The 21503-nt window shown below is 47.0% G+C and overlaps 1 protein-coding gene across 4 annotated transcripts in view; it reads left to right on the top strand.

The window, feature by feature from the left end:
* The window catches only part of l1cama (L1 cell adhesion molecule, paralog a), a 325567-nt gene that overhangs the window by 276788 nt on the left and 27276 nt on the right, over positions 1-21503 (top strand). For all 4 annotated transcript variants that reach the window (XM_072246918.1, XM_072246920.1, XM_072246919.1 and 1 more), the window contains 6 exons: positions 767-964; positions 10074-10144; positions 10603-10825; positions 10967-11082; positions 18734-18917; positions 21094-21216. In XM_072246918.1, the coding sequence (XP_072103019.1) occupies positions 767-964; positions 10074-10144; positions 10603-10825; positions 10967-11082; positions 18734-18917; positions 21094-21216 (915 nt within the window). The remainder of the gene's footprint in view (positions 1-766; positions 965-10073; positions 10145-10602; positions 10826-10966; positions 11083-18733; positions 18918-21093; positions 21217-21503) is intronic.

Here is a 21503-nt window from a genome sequence, read left to right as displayed (position 1 = left end):
CTGACTGTAATAGCTGCGAGAGGTGGTTCCGTGGGGGAGGAAGTGTTTCCTGCTCCCAGATGGAGTGAATAGGAGAGGACAGGGCTGGGCTCAACCTTTCACTGCTGCATGACCCCGGTCTCCGAGTGGGAAGGAGACGAGGGCTCAGAGTGTGTGAAGGGTGCAGTCTCTATCTATCGCTCTAGTCTGATTGCCCAGTTTTGTGGGGGGGGGGGGGACAGCCTGTAACCGGGTGCTCTGAGTGATTGAGGAGGGGTGATGGTTGGAGAGTGTTGTGGGTTGGGGGGATTGTGGTTATGTCTGTAACTGAGTGCTATATGTGTGATGGATGAGGGGTGGTGTGTGTGAGGGATTGGGGAGTTAGGGAGTGAAAGGGTGGGGTGTATGCAACAGTGTATGTCTCAGTATGTGTGAGAAGTGGGGGTGGGAAGTGTGAGGGTGAGGAATTGCGAGCTGGATACTGAGTGATTCAGTCTGTATGAAGGATGACGGGGTGTGAGGGTTGAGCTCTTAGTAACTGAGAGCTCTGTGTCTCGGTGAGGGGGCAGGGAGGAAGTGACATTGAATTACACACACAAAATGCTGGAGGAACTCAGCAGATCAGGCAGCATCTATGGAGAGGAATAAATAGTTGACGTTTCAAACCAAAATCCTTCAGCTGAGTTCCTCCTGCAATTTTTGTGTGTTGCTCTGGATTTTCAGCATCTGTGGAATCTCTTGTGTTTATGATTTTGCTGTCGTTGAAGCTTTGCCCCTGTTCCCCCAGAGTTCATCATTGAGTTTGAGGAGAACGTTTTTGAACCAGGCACGTGGCACAAGCTGAAGCACATGAAGGGCAACCAACTCCAGGCTGTGCTGGAACTCTCTCCCTACGTCAACTACAGTTTCCGGGTCGTGGCCGTCAACCGCGTTGGGAGCAGCAACCCCAGCCAGGCCACGGAGCGCTACATGACGCCGGCGGCAGGTGGGTGGTGGGCTGAGGGGGGAGGCGAGGCACGTGAGGAGTGGGGAGCACAGTGTGGGGCGCATGGCTTCTTTAGCTGTGGGCAGGGCCAAGAAGGTCAGGAGTGCTGAAGGTGGCAGGGTCTGACATAAAGTCATCGCTGCTATCATCAGACTTTTAAGTCCCACATCACCAGGTTCAGGAATGGTTATCACCCGTCAACCTTCAGGAATGGTTATCACCCGTCAACCTGAATTGGTGTGGATAACTTCACTCAGCTCCACACTGAACTGATTCTACAGCTTACAGACCCACTTCCAAAGACTCTACAACTCGTGTTCTCAGTAATATTTATTTATTTGTACAGTTTCTCTTCTTTTGCACATTGGTTGTTTGTGTGTAGTTTTTCACTGATTCTATTGTATTTCTTTGTTCTACTGTGAATGTCTGCAAGACGATGAATCTCAAGATAGCATATGGTGATAGTATATGGCCTTCAAAACATATTCAGCCCTCAAACCTTTGTTTACATAAATGAGCATCTATTAGCTTTGAATAGCATGATGAGCAAGATTTGCCATTCCTCTTTGTAAAATTCTTCTTCAATCTTTTTATTAGTTTCATAAAAATAAACATAACATGGTAATTGTACAAAGTTATTGGGAATACATTGTTATAATTAATATAAGTGACTATAAAGCTGGATAACACTTAAATGATAAAACTCCCAATCATATAGGATACAAATGAATAATATAAAACAAAGGAAATATCTAAAAAACATCATAAAAAAGTAAAAAAAAAACTAATCTAAACAGAATTAATCAACTAAACTAAAAAAAAGACATGGGCTGTTTTGTAACATCGTAAAAAAAAAAAGAGAAAAAAGAAAACCTTAGTGTCGACGACTCTGTTCCTCTCAACCAATATTACAGAGAAGTAAAATAAGTTTGGAAATGGTCAAATTACATCATATGAAAGTGTTGAATAAATGGCCTCCAAGTCTTTTCGAATTTAATAGAGGGATGATAAACAACACTTATATTTCTTTCCAAATTTAAACACAACATAGCTTGAGAAAACCAATGAAATGTGGTAGGAGGATTAATCTCTTTTCAAATCAGCTAAATGGATCTTCTAGCTATTAAAGTAAGAAATGCAATCATCCGACGAGCTGAAGAGGTTAAACGATTTGAATCTATCATTGGTAACTCAAAAATAGCAGTAATTGGGTGAGGTTGTAGTCTATAGTCTATATAAGTCTAAATGTAAGTCCTTTTTGTAAAATTGCTCAAGTTGTGTCAGGTTAGTTGGGGAGCAGTGGTGGACGGCAACCTTGAGGTCTAGCCAGAGATGTTGGATCGGGTTAAGGCTAGGACTCTGACTGGGCCACTCAAGGACATCAATTTTCTTCATTTGAAGCCACTTCATGGTTGCTCTGGTGGTGCGGTTTGGGTCATTGTCCTACAGAACTTTCTCCCCAGTTTAAGCTTTCTGGCAGATTAGCAGGTTTTTATCCAGGATCTCTCTGTATTCAGCAGCATCCATCTTCCCATCAATCTTGACTAGATTTTCAGTCCCTGCTGCTGAAAATGGCCTGATACTTCCTCCACCATTGTTTACAGTAGGGATGGTGTCACCTGGCTGATGTGTAGTGTAAAATTTATGCCACGCACACCACTTAGTGTTGAGGCCACACCTTTACAGTATTTTCTAAGTGATGCTTTGCAGAATCTTTACAGGCAAGGATTTTTTTTTAGCTAGGGCATATTCCTTGCTACTCTTGCCTAAATACCCTTTTCGTGCAAGACCTTAGAGATTGTAAACCCATGAAATTCATCTCCAGTTGCAGCTGCCGACCTCTGCAGCTCACTCAGAGTGACTGTTGGTGCCACGGAGGCCTCTCTTACAAGTGCCATTCTTCTCCAGCAATTAAGTTTAGAGGGGTGGCCTGACCTAGGCAGTGCGGCTATGGTTTCATAGTTTTTCCACTTTTTCATGACGGACTGCACTGAACACCAAGTTATGTTCAGTGCCTTTGAGATGGTCCCATACCCTTCCCCAGATTTGTGCTTCTCTATTATTACCTCCCTGACGTGCCTTGAATGCTCTTCTGACTTCAGTTTGGTCTGGTCTGTTGACAATCTACTGTACTGTCAAACCTTACAGAAAGAGGGAGTAGTTGTTCTCATGAATTCATTGAAAACAGGTGTTCCTCCAATTTTCTACATCAATAAATTGTGTGCGTTGGTAAATAATAAACAGTCTTGCACCTGAGCAAAGTTTGCGTAATAATTGCAAAGGGGATGAATATTTTTTCAGCCTCACAATTTTGATTTTTAATTTTCAATAAATTGACAGGCTTTGGAATTTTTCTTTTGATTTGACATGATGCATAATGTTTTGTAGATAACCTCAAAAAATACTTCTTTGATATATTTAAAGTCTAGAAAATGAGACAGCAAAATATGAAAATAGTGTGAGGGCTGAAAACCTGTTCAAGGCACTGTATGTACTGTTTACTTTGAACTTATTCAAGCTACTGTGAGTGATGATGAATGAACTGCAGAGGGGCGGGGAAATGCGGAGGGGCTAGCTTGGTGTTGGGTTGGGGCTGTGCGTTGGGGAGGATTGTGAGGGCATAGCTTGCTGTAGAGGTGCTCCAGTGACCGGAGTTCAATCCTGAGCTCCGGTGCTGCCGGAGAGGAGTTTACATGCTTCCCGTTCCATCCAAAGGTGTGCAGGTTGGTAGCTCAGTTGTATTTGTATCAAAGTTCAAAGTAAATTTATTATCAAAGTATGTATACATCACCTTGAGATTCACTTTCTTGTGGACATTTACAGGAAAATAAATAATTTCAATGAAATTTGTGAAAAGCTATACATAAACACTAAAAACAGAATACTGCAGTGCTACATTTATTCTATCCAGATTTATGGAAGTGAATGCTGGACCGTTTCTCCAGCAATGGAAAAACAAAAGAGACTAGAAGCAACTGAATTATGGTTCTACAGGAGAATGTTAAAAATATCATGGACCACACAAACATCAAATGAAGAAGTTCTCAGAAGAGCCCAAGCAGTTCGATCACTCATACCAACAATAAGAGAAAGACAACTCAGATTCCTAGGACACATCATGCGGAAAGATGAACTAGAAAAACTCATACTCTCTGGAAAGATTGAGGGGAGTAAACCTAGAGGAAGATCTCAGCTTATGTACATCAAAAGCATAGCCAGGTGGCTACACATCGAGGAAATGGAAGTCATCCCAAAAACGAAGGATAGATCTATATGGAAAACCATGGTCACCAAAGCCCACATCGGATATGGTACCTAGACAGACAGACACACACATGAACAAAGACTGACAAGCAGCAAATGTGCAAAGGAAGACGAACTGCAAACAGTAAAAATAAATAATATTGGAAATATGAGTTGTGGAGTCCTTGAAAGTGAGTCTGTGGTTGTGGAAGAATACTGTGGGCAGCATGGTGGTGGAGTGGATAGCGTAATGTTTTATAGCACCAGCGATCCAGGTTCAATTCCCGCCACTGTCTGTAAGGAGTTTGTACGTTCTCCCCATGACTGTCTGGGTTTCCTCTGTGTGCGCCAGTTTCCTCCCGCAGTCCAAAGGTCTGCTGGTTGGTAGGTTAATTGGTCATTGGTCACAAGAAAGCAGCGTCCATCATCAGTTATCCCATGATTAAGCTGAGGTTAAATTGGGAGTTGCTGAGTGGCAAGGTCCGAACGTCTGGAAGGGCCTGTTCCTGTGCTGTATCCGTGGTGAATGAAGTTATCCATGCCAGTTCAAGAGGCTGAAGATTGTAGAGTAATAACTGCTCCTGAATTGGATAGTGTGGGACTTAAGGCTCCTGTCCCTCCTGCCCAGCGGTAGTGAGGAGCTGGCACTGTCTGGATTCAGGGTGAGTTGTAATGGTCCTTGATGATGGATGCTGCTTCCTTGTGGCAGTGCTCCTTATAAATGTGCTCATTGTTGGGGAGGGCTTTAGTGTGATGGACTGGACTGTGTCCACTATTCTTTGTAGACTTCTCCATTCCTGGGCACTGCTGTTTCTGTACTAGGCCATGATGCAGTAAGTTAGATTACTAGATGTGTGGCTAGGTGCTGGCGTTTGATGAAGAGTTGATGGGAATACGGGGAGAATTGAAGGATGGAGTTGCTATAAGTGGGTCCTCAGTGGTTAGTATGGATGCGATGGGCCAAGGGGCCTGTTTCCGTGTGGTACCTATCTCTGAGTGGGGTTAGGTGATGCATTGCCAGGTAGGAGGCGTGAATCAAAATGTATGTTGCTGGAAATACACAGTGGGTTAGACAGCGTAGCAAATCAGAACTAAGAAAGAGAGCAGGTTAGTTTCAGGTGGCAGAGAGGTTGGGGGAGGGCAGTGGGTTAGATACAAGCAAGTGTCATTAACTGGGATGAAGTAATCTAGCCATTAAATAAGCATGGGAGTCACAGGATGCTGGAATCTGGAGCAACAAATGATCTGCAGGCCAAGCAACAAGAGTGGGGAAGGAGTTGGTTTATTATTGTCACATGTACGGAGATACAGGGAAAAACTTTGTTTTGGATGCCGTCCATACAGATCATTTCATCACGTTAGTGTTTTGGGTAGTACATGGGAGCGTATTGATGGGTCGAATGGCCTAATTCTGCTCCGATATTGTATGGTGCCATGGCCTACAAGAGAGACAGTAACAGGATGCAGAATAAAGTGTTGCAGTTGCAGAGAAAGTGCAGTGTGGGCAGAGAATAATGCCCATGGCTATGACGGGGTACATTGTGAGCTCGAGTCCATCTTATCATACTAGGACACTATTTGATAATGAGGGTAGAAGTTGTCCTTGAGGCGTAAGACATAGGAGCAGAATTTGGCCATTTAGTCCATCAAGACTGTTCTGCTGTCAATCATGACTGATTTATCCCTTCCACTCCCTCTCTCTGCCTTCTCCCTGTTACTTTGATGCCCTGACTAATCAAGAACCCATCAATCTCCACTTCAAATATACCCAATGACATGGCCTCCTCAGCCATCAATGAATTCCAGAGATTCACCTCCTTCTGGCTAAAGAAATCCTCCTCATCGAAATAGACATCCTTGTATTCTGAGCAACACATACAAAATGTTGGAGGAACTCAGCAGGCCAGGCAGCATCTTGGAAAAGAGTACAGTAAAAGTTTCGGGCCAGAACCCTTCTGCAGGACTAGAGATAAAAGCTGAGGAGTAGATTTAAAAGGTGGGGAGGGAGGGGAGACAGAAACACCAGGTAAGGTGAAACCTGGAGGGGGAGGGATGAAGTAAAGAGCTGGGAAGTTGATTTGTAAAAGAGACAAAAGGCCATGGAAGAAAGAAAAGGGGGGAGGAGCACCAGGGGGAGGCGATGGTAGGCAAAAAGGTGAGAGGAACAAGGGGATGGGAAAAGGTGAGGGAGGGGGTGGGTGGGGGACATTACTGGAAGTCTGAGAAATCGATGTTCATGCTATCAGGTTGGAGGCTACCCGAATGGAATATAAGGTGGTGTTTCTCCAACCTAAGTGTGGCCTCATCACAACAGTGGAGGAGGCCATGGATGGACATTTTCAGAATGGAAATGGGAAGTGAATTTAAAATGAGTGACCACTGGGAGATCCCACTTTTTCTGGCGGACGGAGCGTAGGTGCTCAACGAAGCAGTCTTCTAATCTACGGCAGGTCTCACCGATATCCAGGAGGCCACACCGGGAATATCGAGCACAGTGCATGACCCCAACAGACTCACAGGCGAAGTGTCGCCTCACCTGGAAGGACTGTTCAGGGCCCTGAATGGTAGTGAGGGAGGTGGTGTAGGGGCAGATGTAGCACTTGTTCTGCTTGCAAGGATAAGTGCCAGGAGGAAGATCAGTAGAGAGGGACAAATGGACAAAGGAGTCACATTGGGAGCGATCCCTGTGGAAAGCAGAAAGTTGGGGCTGGCGGAGGGAAAGACGTGCTTGGTGGTGGGATCCCTTTGGAGGTGATGGAAGTTTCGGAGAATTATGTGCTGGACGAGGAGACTGGTGGGGTGGTAGTGAGGACAAGAGGAACCTTGTCTCTGGTAGAGCACCTAAGCTCTATCTGTTTTCCATCACCATTTTCATCCCCTTTTCCCTCTCTCACCTTCTCTTTGCCTGTCCACCACCTCCCCCTGGTGCTCCTCCCCCCTTTTCTTTCTTCCATGGCCTTCTGTCTCTTTCATCAATCATTTTCCCAGCTCTTTACTTCATCTTTTGCCTATCTCCTTGTGTTTCTTTCTCCCCTCCCTCAATCTTTTAAACCTACTGTCTAGCTTTTATCTCTAATCCTGCCGAAAGGTTTTGGCCTCGAAACATCGACTGTATTCTTTTCCTAGATGCTGCCTGGCTTACTGAGTTCCTCCAGCATTTTGTGTGTGTTACTTGGATTTCCAGAATCTGCAGACTTTTTCTTGTATTCTGAGACGATGCACTCTGGTCCAAGACTACCCTACTATAGGAAACATCCCTCCGTATACATTCTATGTAGATCTTTCAATATAACCATATAACAAATACAGCCTGGAAACAGGCCATCTCAGCCCTTCTAGTCCGTGCCGAACTCTTACTCTCACCTAGTCCCACCGACCTGCACTCAGCCCATAACCCTCCATTCCTTTGCTGTCCATATAGCTGTCCAATTTAACTTTAAACAACAACATCAAACCTGCCTCAACCATTTCTGCTGGAAGCTCGTTCCACACAGCTACCACTCTCTGAGTAAAGAAGCTCCCCCTCATGCTACCCCTAAACTTTTGCCCTTTAACTCTCAACTCATGTCCTCTTGTTTGAATCTCCCCCATTCTCAATGGAAAAAGCCTATCCATGTCAACTCTATCTATCCCCCTCATAATTTTAAATACCTCTATCAAGTCCCCCCTCAACCTTCTATGTTCCAAAGAAATAAAGACCCAACTTGTTCAACCTTTCTCTGTAACTTAGGTGATGAAACCCAGGTAACATTCTAGTAAATCTTCTCCGTACTCTCTCTATTTTGTTGACATCTTTTACAGGTTTCAATGAGATCCCCCCCCCCCCCATTCTTATAAACTCCAATGAGTACAGGCTCAGAGCCATTAAGCGCATTTTGTATGCTAACCTTTTCATTCCCAGGATTCTAGTGAACCTCCTCTGGACCCTCTCCAGTGCCAACAGATCCTTTCTTAGCCTGGTGGTGTGTGCTGTCAGGTTTTTGTTTCTCCTGCCTGATGGGAGAGAGAGAGAAGAGAGAATGTCTGGGGTGGGGGGGGGGGGTGGGTCATTGATTGTGTTGGCTGCTTTACCAAGGCAGTGAGAAATGCAGACAGAATTCATGGAGAGGAGACTGGTGTCTGCATTGTGCTGAGCTGTGTTCACAGCTCTCTGTGGTTTCTTGCTGTCACGGGCAGAGCAGTTGCTATACAAAGCCATGAGGCATCTGGATAGGATACTTTCTGTGGTGCACCGATAAAAATTGGTGTGGGTTAACAAGGGCATGCCGAATTACTTTAGGCTCCTGAGGAAGTAGAGTCATTGGTGAGCTTTGATGTCTGCACGATTAGACCAGGAAATACTATGGGTGATGTTCAGTCTTAAGAGTTGCAAGCTCTTGTCTTCTCAACTCTGTTGATGTAGACAGTAACATATGCACCAACCCAAAGTCTTTTGCTGACATTGAAAGGCTGTTGTCATGACAATATGTCGCTGGGCCATGTTTCTCCTTCCTGATTTCCAGTTAAAAAAAATTCCCTCCCCACCCTGTCTTCTTCCATTCCCACTCTGGCCTCTTACTTCTTCCCACCAGCCCATTACTTTCCCCTGAGTCTGCTCCTCCTTCCCTTTCCCCCATGGTCCACTCACCTCTGCAATCAGATTCCTTCTTCTCCAGCCCTTGATTTCCCACCCACCAGGCTTCACCTATCTCCCTTCTAGCTAGCCTCCTACTCCCCTCCCCACCCTTTTTATTCTGGCGTCTTCCCCCTTCCTTCTCAGTCCTGAAGAAGTGTCTCAGCCCGAAACATCGACTGTTTATTCACTTCCATGGATGCTGCCTGACCTGCTGAGTTCCTCCAGCATTTTGTGCGTTGCTCTGGATTTCCAGCGTCTGCAGGCTTTCTCGAGTTTATGACTCTGACTCGTGGTTATTTGAAATGCAGCCCACTACGATGATGTCCCCTGCAAACTTGCTGATGAAGTTAGAGCACAATCTGGCCACACAGCCATGAGTGCACAGGGACTGTGAGGCATCAGCGTTGGGAATCATCGTGGGGCGGACCTGTTGCTGCCTGACTTACTGATTGGGGTCTGTTGGTCAGGAAGTCGATGATCCAGTTGCAAAGGGAGGCTCAAAGAGATTGGAGATGAGTTTGCTTGGAGTTATATAATCAAAGGGCAGTGGTCTAATGAAGCTGTTAATATCAATATCCCGTGAACAGTTTTGACCCGGAGTGTTGACAGGTCCTTTCCTACTGATGTGGGTCGACCCGCCGAGGTTTGTCCAGCAGGTCAGGTGTGAGAGGTGAACAGGCATCAACGGGAAGGACCCAGAGCAGCTGTCAGCTGAGGGAGTTGTCGGGAGGGACAGGGGATGGCGGGTGGGGTCAGTAGGAGAGGCGAGGGTCAGGGGTCACAGTGAAAGGCTGGGGCCAATGGGACAGGGAGCGGCTCGGAGGTTGGTGGGAGGCCCGAGGTTGGAATGAGGAATATGGATGTGGATCTGGGGTGGGTGCGGGGGAGGCGCAGACGGTTAGAGGGGGAAATGCTTCTTGCAGGGAAAGCACTGGGGAGGAGCTCATAGAGGAAGCTCGGTGTGAGACATGAGGTGATCAAGGCTGGGGTGAGGAAGAATGGGCTGTTGTTTAGTGTGGATAGGGTCAGTACTGAGCATAGGGGATGGGTTGGTGTGGAGGGCACCTGATCGGTGCCAAGGAGGTGCGGCTGCCATGGAGAGGAAGGGGGTCGCCAGCTGTAGAGGGGACGGGTCGGCCCGGAGGGGATAGGGTCCGTGTGTTTTCTGTTGTGACTTGGCTGTATGATCAGAGGGCATTGCCCTGAAACCCCATGTGACTGACCTAACCTCTATTTATTTCCGATGTCCAGTCCCAGACAAGAACCCAGAGGGAGTGAAAGGAGAAGGATCTCTTCCCAGCAACATGATCATCTCGTGGCAGGTACGTGGTGGCTGGAGCCCACGCACCCAGCTGGGGAAGGTTGATTTTACGACTGCCCTGGTTTTCCATGACAGCCCGCTCTCTCCTTGTGTCTCAGATGACCACAGCTCACAATGAAAGCAGGATGCCACAGACTGCAGTGGGAAGGAGCATTGGGCTGCCCTGCACTCCCTCCTCACTGCTCCTTGATCAATGAGTAATCCTGCCTCATCGGCAACCCTCCTCCCCGCCTCTCGCTCAGTGCAGCGCTCCCTTCTCATCACCCCTCCCGCAGCCCAGTGTTCCTTTCTCACCACCATTCCCACAGCGTGACATTCTTTCCTTTCTGCCCCTCCCTCCCGTAGCGCAATGCTCCCTCCCCTCTGCCCCTCCCACAGCTCATCGCAGTCAGCTGGATTGTCTGCTTGACTCGAGAGAAGCTAGGGCAGCATTCTAACTGCGGCTGATGTTGTGTTCAGGTTCTGAAGGGGCTGGACCAGAACGCCCCCGGCCTGCACTACGTTGTGAAGTGGCGACGGCTGGGAGTGGATGACGAATGGAAAGAGTTGGTGGTGGATAGCCCTCCCTACGTAGTCAACTCCACCCCCACCTTTGTACGCTACCAGATACAAGTGCAGTCCTACAACCAGGAAGGGTCAGGCCCGGAGCCCAGCACCGTCATCGGCTATTCAGGCGAAAACAGTGAGTCGGGAGCAAGTACAGGTTGGGGGGAAGGAGAGGGAGGCTTCCAGGGGGAGGGGAGAGGGAGGAGCTTTGGGGAGGATGGTGCTCCCGAGCTGTGTGGGATCTGACTGGGTTTTAAAACCGTTCCTCTCCCTCCAGCTCCTCTGCACAGCCCAGAGTCGGTGTCCATGGATAACATAAGCTCATCGTCCGTCAGAGTAAAGTGGGCTCGAGTCAGTGAAGAATCGCTTCGTGGGCACCTTCAGGGGTATAAGGTAGGTATCAGCTCGGCTACCTCCTGCCTCTTGTTCCCTCTCCCTCATGCCCCTGGCCTGCTACTGCTCACAATACTGATTCTCAGTTCACAAATGTGTTCATTGTTGCCGCGGGCACACCCTGCACAGGTTATAACGACCATGAAAATTCGCTACAGGAGTCTGAAGACACACACTCAAAGATCAAATTACATTTATTAACAAAGTATGTATACCTTATACAACCTTGAGATTCGTCTCCTTGCAGGCAGCCACAGAACATAGAAACCAAAATAACCCGTTAAGAAATAAGGCCATCAAAATCCCAATGTGCAGAGACAGAAAAACAAAAATCATGCAAACAATAAATGCAGGCAAATAGTGTTCTGAACTGAAGCCCATAAGGAGAGTCCGAGACCCATAGTTCAGCACAGAGCAGGAGTAAATGATGTGGAGCAGTGAGCTGAACTGGCCCGGCCCTCCTGGCCTTTTCAATCTGGCCCTGCATCCAAGTTGTCATCCAAACATCGGGTTCAGTCACTTCGATACTTGCTAGGGCCTGAACCCCACCTTTTTTGATTCGGCCTGTTTTAGGAATAGCTTCTCCTCCTCCACCATCAGACTCCTGAATAACCCACAAACCATTGAACAACACCTCACTATTTTTTACTCACTTTTAGAACTACTTATACACAAGAGATTCTGCAGATGCTGGATATCCATAGTAACACACACAAAATGCTTTAGGAACTCAGCAGATCAGGCAGCATCTACGGAGAGGAATAAACAATCAATGCTTTGGACCAAGACCCTTCATCAGGGTTAATTTATAGCAGGGGTTCCCAACATTTTTTATGCCATGGACCCCTACCATTAACTGACAGGCCTGTGGATCCCAGGTTGAGAACCCCTGATTTATAGTCATTTTTATGTATTGCATTATACTACTGCTGCAAAACAACAAATCTCATGACATATGTACAATGCAGAAGTTAACGGCATACGTGCAGAAGATGCAGACAATCCATCCCCTTCTGCACATCCATAGGGAGAGTTAAGTGCACCAGGTTCCTGGGAGTTCACATCACGGACGACCTCACCTGGTCCCTGAAATCACCTCCCTGAATAGGAAGGCAGGGTCTCCACTTCCTAAGGAGATTGAGGCAACAAGACTCCCCCCATTTTAACTGACTTTAACAGGAGCAGCATTGAGAACGCCCTAACAAGCTGCACCTCCATCTGGTCTGGGAGCAGCCGAGCATCGGACCAGAAGTCCCTACAAAGGACTGTGGGAATGGCCAAGAGGGCCATAGGGTCTATCTACCATCCATCAGGGACTTTTATCAGGAGCGCTGTGACACAGAGCCCTAAAGGCTGATTTATACTTGTGTGTCAAATGTACACCATAGGTACCGTGTACCCTATGCCGTAGGGTGACGTGCACCTCCCCAAAAATGTAACTCACGCGTCGCAGCAACGCAGACCGCAACAACTGTGATTGGTCCGCTTGGTAGCATCGCATTTCCGGTTGCTTTTCTCTGCCATGTCTGTACACTGATGCGAAATAAATGGTTGGAGACGATGAACCAAATCATCAAATCTACCTGCCGACATCCGAAAATATTTGAAATACATTTCCTCGTCCGTGTCTCTCACGAAGAAACCCCACCGCCAACTAGCATTTTGGCGGTGAATTGCAGAGCGACGCAGACACAACTGCTCACTACGGCGTAGGGCTACACAAAAGTATAAACCAGGCCTATGACGTAGCCCGTATGCACAAGTATAAATCAGCCTTTAGTATTATCCCACCCATCCTCTTTGACATCCTACCATCAGGCAGGAGGCTCCGATGCATAAAGACAAAAACAGTCAGGATGGAAAACATCTCCTTCCCTCAGGCCATTAGGTTTTTGAATTCCCTACTGCAACTCATTCAAAGCATCACCAGTTAATCTGTTCTGCACCTTACAATTTTTAATTTATGCACCTTACTTTGTTTATGTATGCGTAATTTATTTGTAAGTTTAATTCCTAGGTTACTGTGTGTTATGTGTACTACTGTGCTTTACACCCTGGTCTGGGGAAACATCGCCTCGTTTGACAGTATACAAGTATATAGTTAAATGGCAATAAACTTGACTTGATATGTCAGTGATAATAAACTCGATTCTTTATTCAGCAGCAGTATAGTTATTACAATATTGGAGCAAACATAAATTAATTTAAATTAACATGAGTTATACATTATTCACACATGCAAAATAAATGATGGCACGTGCAAGATAGAGAGAAGAAAGAAAATAGTCACAGGTAGTGTTAAGGATTTTCAGTTGGGTTCAAGAACCTGATGGCAGTGGGGAGGAAGCTGTTGTTGAACCTTGAGGTGTGGGACTTCAGTCAACGTCGAGTTTACTGTCACACACACGAGAACCTGTGTGGAATCATCTTCACCCAGAGCTGCCAGCGGGAGTGGTGGATGCGAGAGTGATCGCAACACTTAACAGGAGTATCTGGATGGGAGGGTTACATGTCAAAGTAAATTTATTATCAAAGTATATCACCATATACAAAACAAATTATTATTTTGTGGGCATACGCGGTAAATCCAAGAACCATCAATGAAACACCGCACTCAACGGGGCGGACAAAGAATCAGTGTGCAAAAGACAGCAAACTGTGCAAATACAAAAGAAATAACAAATAAATAAACAAACAAGCAATAAACATCAAGAATATTGAGTACTTAAAAGTGAATCCATAAGTATGGGAACAGTTCAGTGACGGGGCGAGTGAAGTTATCCCCTCTGTTTCAAGAGCCTGATGGTTGAGGACTAACAACTGTTCCTGAACCTGAGCTGTGAAGTTGTGAGGCTTCTCTTCCTTTTTCTTGATGGCAGCAGCGAGAAGGGAGCATGGCCTGAGTCGTGGGAGTCCCTGACAATGGATACTGCTTTCTTGCGACAGTGCTATGTGTAGACGTGCTCAGTGGTGGGGAGGATTTTACCCATGACGGACTGGGCCGTATTCACTACTTTTTGTAGGATTTTCTGTCGAAGGTAAATTGATGTTTCCGTACCAGGCCGTGATGCAACCATGGCCAATATACTCTCCACCACACATTTTTGAAGTTAGTCAAAGTTTTAGATGTCATGCTGAAACTTCACAAACTTCGAAGGAAGTAGAGACTTTGGGATGCTTTCTTTGTAATTGTACTTACATGCTGGGGCCAAGACAGGTCCTCTGAAATGTAACATCAAGTTACTTCAAGCTGCTGACCCTCTCCACCTCTGAGAACTGGCCCATGGACCTCTGGTTTCCTCCTCCTGAAGTCAATAATCAGCTCCTTGGTCTTGCTGACATTGAGTGAGTGGTTGTTGTTGAGGCACCACTCCGCCAGATCTGTATGCTGATTCGTCACCACCTTTCAATGGTTCGATTAATATCAGAAAATGTATACAGTATACAAAACCTGAAATCCTTACTCTTCACAGACATCCACAAAACAAGAAAAACCCAAAGAATGAACGTCAGAACCCCAAAGCCCCCCTCCAACACACAAGCAACAACAAAACCATCAACCCTTCCCTCCCCCCCACTTGCTCCAGCATAAGCACCAATCCCCTCCTTCCCCCCCACCATGCAAGCAACAGCAAGACCCCCAAAGAGACAATGATCTAGAGTCCATCAAAAAACTACTTCGGTATCCCAGACAGACGCTGTCTCACTAGCAAGGGAGAGAGAGATCACTCCTACAACAATCCAGCAGCTCACTGTTTCGACGTTACAATGTTCTGTATTGCTTCTCCAAGTCTCCCGACTCAAGGACTGACAGGCTGTCACTCACCATCAAAGGGAGAAAGAGTGGTGGAGCCTTCTCCCAACAGTAGTGCACACCTCCTATTGTCTTGACGTTTCAGTCGACGACATTGGCATGCACCCCAAAGACGCATGTCTGCCACGCCGCACCTAGAGATATGGAAATGCCAACCTGCATGGCAAGAACGAGAACCCACCGACTATGGAGAACCATAGTTTGAGCTGCAGCTGTAGATCATAGTCTCCGACAGGACCCCAGTAACCTTTGATTCGGCTGATGACAGCGTTGTCATCAGCAAATGTAAAAGTGGCATTGGAGCTGTGCTTTGCCACATAGTCATAAATGTAAAGTGGGTAGAGCAGGGGGCTAAGGATGCAGCCCTGTGGTGCATCTGTGCTGGTGGAGATTGTGGAGGAGATGCTGTTGCCAAATGAACTGACTAAGGTCTGCAAGTGAGGAAATCAAGGATCCAATTGCACAAGGAGGTATTGAGGCCAAGGTATTGAAGCTTATCCATTAGTTTTGAAGGGATAATAGTACTGAATGCCAAGCTGTGTGGTTAATACAGACAAAGATCTTTGCAGTTCAGATGTTCCAGGGTTGAGTGAAGAACTAAGGAAATGGTATCTCCTGTGGACCTGTTGCTCCAGTAGGCAAATTGGAGCAGATCCAAGTTGCTTCTGAGGCAGGAGCTGATATGTTTCATCACCAGCCTCTGAAGGCACCTCATTATGTGGATGTAAATGCTACTGGATGATAGGTTACCACATTCTTCTGAGACACCGGTTATGTTTGAAGCCTGCATGAAGCCAGTGGGTACTTCAGGCTGCTGAAGCGAGAGGTTAAAGATCTCAGTGAGTATTCCAGCCCCTTGATCAGCTCAGGTGTTTAGTACTTGGCCATGACAACCATGGTGTACATTCAGATCCACTGATGAATCCTTGAACACAACTCTGTCCACTGACTCAAGGCAATCCGGTAGCTGCTCCCCGGTTGGCATGATCACCTCTTTGTTGTCCTTATCTCTGGAGCCTTGCTTGTTAGCCTCTGGTTGTGTGCAGCCAAGTGATCAGATTTCCCGAAATACAGTCTGGGCATTGAATGGTGGGCACTCTTTATTGTGGTAGAGCAGTGGTCTAGTGTGTTGGGACCTCTGGTGCTACAGGTAATATGCTGATGATAATTGAGCAGAGATTGGTCCAGGTGCATATTCTATGTATATATGCATGCATTTATTTGTTATATCTATCAATCTCTCCCCCCACCCCCCACCATCCAGCCCTTTGAGCAGCGCTGCCCAGCAACCACTCTCCCTCCCCCCAATTTAACCCCACCCTAATCAGGGAACAACTTACAATGACCAATTAACCTACTAACCAGTACGTTTTTGGATTGTGGGAGGAAACCAGAGTGCCCGGGGGAAACCCACACATTCCACAGGGAGGATGTTACAGACTCAATCCCGATGATGCCGGAATTGAACTCCGAAATCCGACGTCCCAAGCTGGAATATGGACGGGGCAGATTAACAGTTTGGCATGGACTAGATGGGCCAAAGGTCTTGTTTCTTAGCTGTAGGGCTCTATGGCTCCACAGGTACAATGAAAAACTTACTTGCAGCCTCGCAAGCAAATAGCAACAGATAAGCAGCATTCACAGGAAAAACAATCACATACAATTTTTACAATTAGAACAAAAAAATGTCAATTTTAATACAAACTTTTTTTTATCCATTATGTGCCATGTTGTACGGCGTCATGGTCTTCCCACGATCACAATTACTCATAGCAAATCTTCCTGCGAAGGTGGTTTGCCATTGCCGCCTTCTGGGCAGTGTCTTTACAAGATGGGTGATACCATCCATTGTCAATATTCTTCAGAGATTGTCTGCCTGGTGTCAGTGGTCCCATAACCAGGACTTGTGATATTCATAAACTATTCAAAATATTGTTAACTATAGAAATAAGGATTTTGTTAGTAGGTTCAAGAACAGAATGGTTGATGGGAAGTAGCTGTGTGCGACTTCAGACATATGTACCTCTGATCCTGGATTTGTCCACTATTGCAGTGGTCCCCAACCTTTTTTGCACCGCGGACTGGTTTAATATTGACAATATTCTTGCGGACCGGCCGACCCGGGGTGGGGGTGGTGTTCAAGTAAGGTTAAACTCATCTCAATATGTATTTTACAGTTAGGGTTGCCAACTTTCTCACTCCCAAATAAGGCACAAAAGTAGCAGTCAAATCCCAGGACACTTTACCCCAGGAAAGACTACCATGACCACGAAGCCTTGCGCAGGCACCTGTGTGCGCATGCACGTACATACCGGTTTTCTCCCCCCACAAGTCCATTTTGCCTTCATCTTCCCAACTGTACTGTACATACGTTATTTCTACTTTATATAGACTGTGTATTTATCATATCATTCCTGCTTTTACTATATGTTAGTGTTGTTTTCGGTTTTATGTGTTATTTGGTATGATTTGGTAGGTTATTTTTTGGGTCTGGAAATGCTCAAAAATTTTTCCCATGTAAATTAATGGTAATTGCTTCTTCGCTTCACGCCATTTCGGCACGAAAGGTTTCAGAGGAACGCTCTACCTTAGCGGGGGACATACGGGATAAGAGCGGTCCCGTATGGGACAAACCAATTTAGCCCAATATACGGGATGTCCCGGCAAATATGGGACAGTTGGCAACCCTATGTTCAAGTTCAACAGTGCGTGACAGGGAATGAGGAAAGGTGCAGCTGACTCGTATCGTTTCCTCACTGCCCGGTAGCATATGCTTTGCGACCTGGTACTGGTCCACGGCCCGGTGGTTGGGGACTGCTGCACTATTGGAAGCATCCTCTGGACCTTCTCCAAACCCAGCATGTCCTTCCTTCGATAAGGGGCCCAAAACTGTTTTCAATATTCAAGCGTGGTCTGACCAGTGCCTAATAAAACCTCAGCATTACATCCTTGCTTCTTTTTTATCGTAGTCCTTGCAAAATGAATGCCTTCGTTACTACCAGTTCAACCTGTAAGTTAAAATTTTGGGAATCTTGCACATGTGCCAAGTCCCTTTGCACCTTTCTTCCATCTTTAGAAAGTTGTCTACCCCTTTATTCTTTCTACCAAAGTGCATGGCCATACACTTCTCTACACCGTCGTGGTGCAAAGTTTGGGGTGTTATTGGGTAACACATCCATTGACAGGTATTAGGGAGTCTGTGGAGGTGAAAGAAGAGGGCAGCAGTCAGCGGAGGCTGAGAAATGGTCATTAGCACGTCGAGGTACAAAAGTACTTAAAGCCAATGCTGGGGCGTAGCTTACTCTCACACCCATCTCCCCTTTGTCAACATCGCTGAGGGCCTATCCCGGGAGCAACATATTGATGCAGTGGCTATATTTCATTTGGAGTTTGAGGAGATTTGGTATGTCACCAAAGGCAAATTTCTTTCGAACTCCCGTGAAGAGAATTCTAACAGGTTGCATCACTGTCTGGTATGGAGGGGCCACTGTACAGGATCAGAAAGTGCTCTGGAGGGTTGTAGTCTCAGCCAGCTCCATCAGGGGCACAGTCCCTCCGCCTCTGGGGATATTTTCAAAAGGCGGGTGTCCATCACTGAGGACCCCACCACCCAAGACATACACTCATTGCTACCACCGGGGAAGAGAACAGGATCCTGAGGACCCACTTAAAGTACAGCTTATGCTGAATGGACAATGAACCCATGAACTCTACCTTACTATTTTTTGCTCTCTTTTTTGCACTATTTCTTTAATTGTAATTTATATATTGCACTGTACTGCTGTTGCAAAGCAACAAATTTCATGACATATGTAAGTGATTCTGATTTCTCACCAGGTCATCTACTGGAAACATCACAGCGCAGAGCGTCACCAGCAGGTTGTCCACGGTGACCATAACCATGCTCTCATCGAGAACCTCAAGCCCTATACCAAGTACAATCTTGTGGTGAAAGTGTTCAACGGCAAGGGAGACTCTCCTGAGCCTGAATCTCCCTACCAGTTCATCACCCTTGAGGGAGGTAAGGGCAGTTCCCTGCCTGGTCACATATCTCCAGTATTGTGCTAGCTCCCATCCAGGAGATGAAGAGATGATAAACACAAAAGATTCTACAGATGTTTGAAATCCAGAGTAACCCACATACAAAATACTGGAAGAACTCAGCAGGTCAGGCGGCGTCAATGGAGAGGAATAAACTATCGCTGTTTCAGGCCAAGTCCTAATGAAGGATCTTGGCACAAAATGTGGACTGTTTATTCCTCTCCATAGATGCTGCCTGACCTGATGAGTTCCTCCAGCATTTTGTGTGTTACGTTGGAGAGAGTAGGTTTGTGCATCACATGTGCATTGAAACATGCCGTGAAATTTGTCGTTTTGCGTCAAGTTAAATCAGTGAGGATCGTGCTGGTGGCAGCCCGCAAGAGATTTTTATTTTTTTTAAATTTAGAGATACATTGTGGAACTGGCCCTTCCAGCCCAGCGAGCTGCACCACCCAGCAGTCTACCTGTTTAACCCTAGCCTAATCACAGGATAATTTGCAATGACCAATTAACCCATGAGAGGAAACTGGAGCACCCAGGGGAAACACACGCCTTCACAGGGAGGAACGTACAGACTCTTTACAGTTGATGTTGGAGTTGAACTCTGAACTCTGATGCCCCGATCTGTAATAGCGTCATGCTAACTGATACATGACCCTCTTCGATACCGTTCTGGCATTTGAACGCCTAGAAAGCCAAATCCGAGGAGCTGGTCGAGCAGTGCCAGAGACGGGGGTGGAGAGCACAATGCGAGCATATCAAGGTGGGGTGTACAGATTTTGCTAACTGTTCAGTGTGCGGAAACTACTCTCCCTTTGTTGTTTTGGGGCTGCAAACAAAAGAGCCAACAGGACCCTCACAGGGGCTGCTGAACGAGCCTCCAGATGGCTGTGGATCAGAAGGTGTCATGGACCAATGCTGCTGAGACACAAACCAGGGCCTGATCGACCCCAGCTGGGTCGCCTGGGCGAGGGTGTCTGCTGTTGAAAGCTCCGAAACGCCCGATGACACATTGATGATGTGTCCCAGCATCAACTAGTAATTTCTCTCCAATCGTCTAGCGCTGGGATCTGAGCCCTTTCAACTGAAACTCGACTGCTTCCCTGTTGTTTTAATGTTTATTAATTCCTCTCCAGAGCCATCACGGACAACTTCCAACACAGCGGGCAGTCTGATTCCTATTTAAACCACCCATGTGAATGTCATAAAGGCTTCTTGTGAAATATGGATTTTAATTTGAAATCCCTATCTCGTTCCTGTTTGATTAATCTTCCACAAGTTTATGATTACAGATGTTTTATTGTTTCTCTTTGCTCACTTGCTCTCTATTTGTCTCGGTCTGGCATTCTTTCTACTTCTAAATGCCACTCTTTATTTGCTTTATGGTCCCTTCTGCCTTCCCCGATCTATATTACTCACTCCATCACTGTCACTGTTTGTTCTTTCAGTTTGTCTCCATTCTTCCTTCCCTCTCTCTTCCTCTCCCTCTCCTCTCTCTTCCCACACCCCTCTCTTTTCCCACACCCCTCTCTTCCCACACCCCTCTCTCCATCCCTCCCTCCCCTCTCTCCATCCCTCCCTCCCCTCTCTCCATCCCTCCCTCCCCTCTCTCCATCTCTCCCTCCCCTCTCCACCCCTCCCTCTCTCCACCCCTCCCTCTCCTCTCTCCCTCCCCTCTCTCCACCCCTCCCTCCCTTCTCTCCACCCCTCCCTCCCCTCTCTCCATCCCTCCCTCCCCCCACCTCTCCCTCCCCTCTCCATCTCTCCCTCTCCTCTCTCCACCCCTCCCTCCCCCTCTCTCCACCTCTTTCTCCACCCCTCCCTCCTCTCTCTCCATCCCTCCCTCCCCTCTCTCCACCTCTCCCTCCCCTCTCTCCACCTCTCCCTCCCCTTCTCCATCCCTCCCTCTCCTCTCTCCTCCTCCTCTCTCCTCCTCCCTCCTTTCTCCCCGTCCACCTTCCATCCTCCCTTACCCTTCTTCCTCTTCCTCACCCTTCCCCCTCTCCCTCCACTCTCCACTCTCTCTTCCTGTTTCTTCTTCCCTATCTTCGTCTCTTTTTGTAAATCTCTGACTCCCTTCACTCTCTCTCACTCTCCCCCTCCACCTTTCTTTCAGTACCTGTGACCTGTTCACCCTCTGTTTCTCCCACACTCAGTTCCCAGTAAGCCAACCAGGGTGCACCTGGAGTTACTGAAGAACACAGAGGTTGCTGTTTCCTGGAGCCCGCCCCAACATCCCAACGGGATCATTACTGGATATGTGCTGCAGTATCAACAGAGTAAGTAACGGTTTAGGCCTGTCATATGTTAGCAAGGAGGAAGAGAGAGCTTCACTCTGTGTCTGACCCTGAGAATGTGTGATGGGACGGTGTGAAGGGAGCTTCACTTTGTATCTGACCTCGGAGGTGTGTGATGGGAGCTTCACTCTGTGTCTGACCCTGGGCGTGTGTGATGGGACAGTGTGGAGGGAGTTTCACTCTGTGTCTGACCCCAGGAGTGTGTGATGGGATGGTGTGGAGGGAGCTTCACTCTGTGTCTGAACCCGGGAGTGTGTGATGGGATGGTG

This window comes from Mobula birostris, chromosome 29, assembly GCF_030028105.1.
Source record: "Mobula birostris isolate sMobBir1 chromosome 29, sMobBir1.hap1, whole genome shotgun sequence".
In the NCBI taxonomy this organism is placed as follows: Eukaryota; Metazoa; Chordata; class Chondrichthyes; order Myliobatiformes; family Myliobatidae; genus Mobula; species Mobula birostris.
The sequence above is the reverse complement of the archived record's forward strand: the minus strand, read 5'-3'. Positions and strand labels throughout refer to the sequence as shown.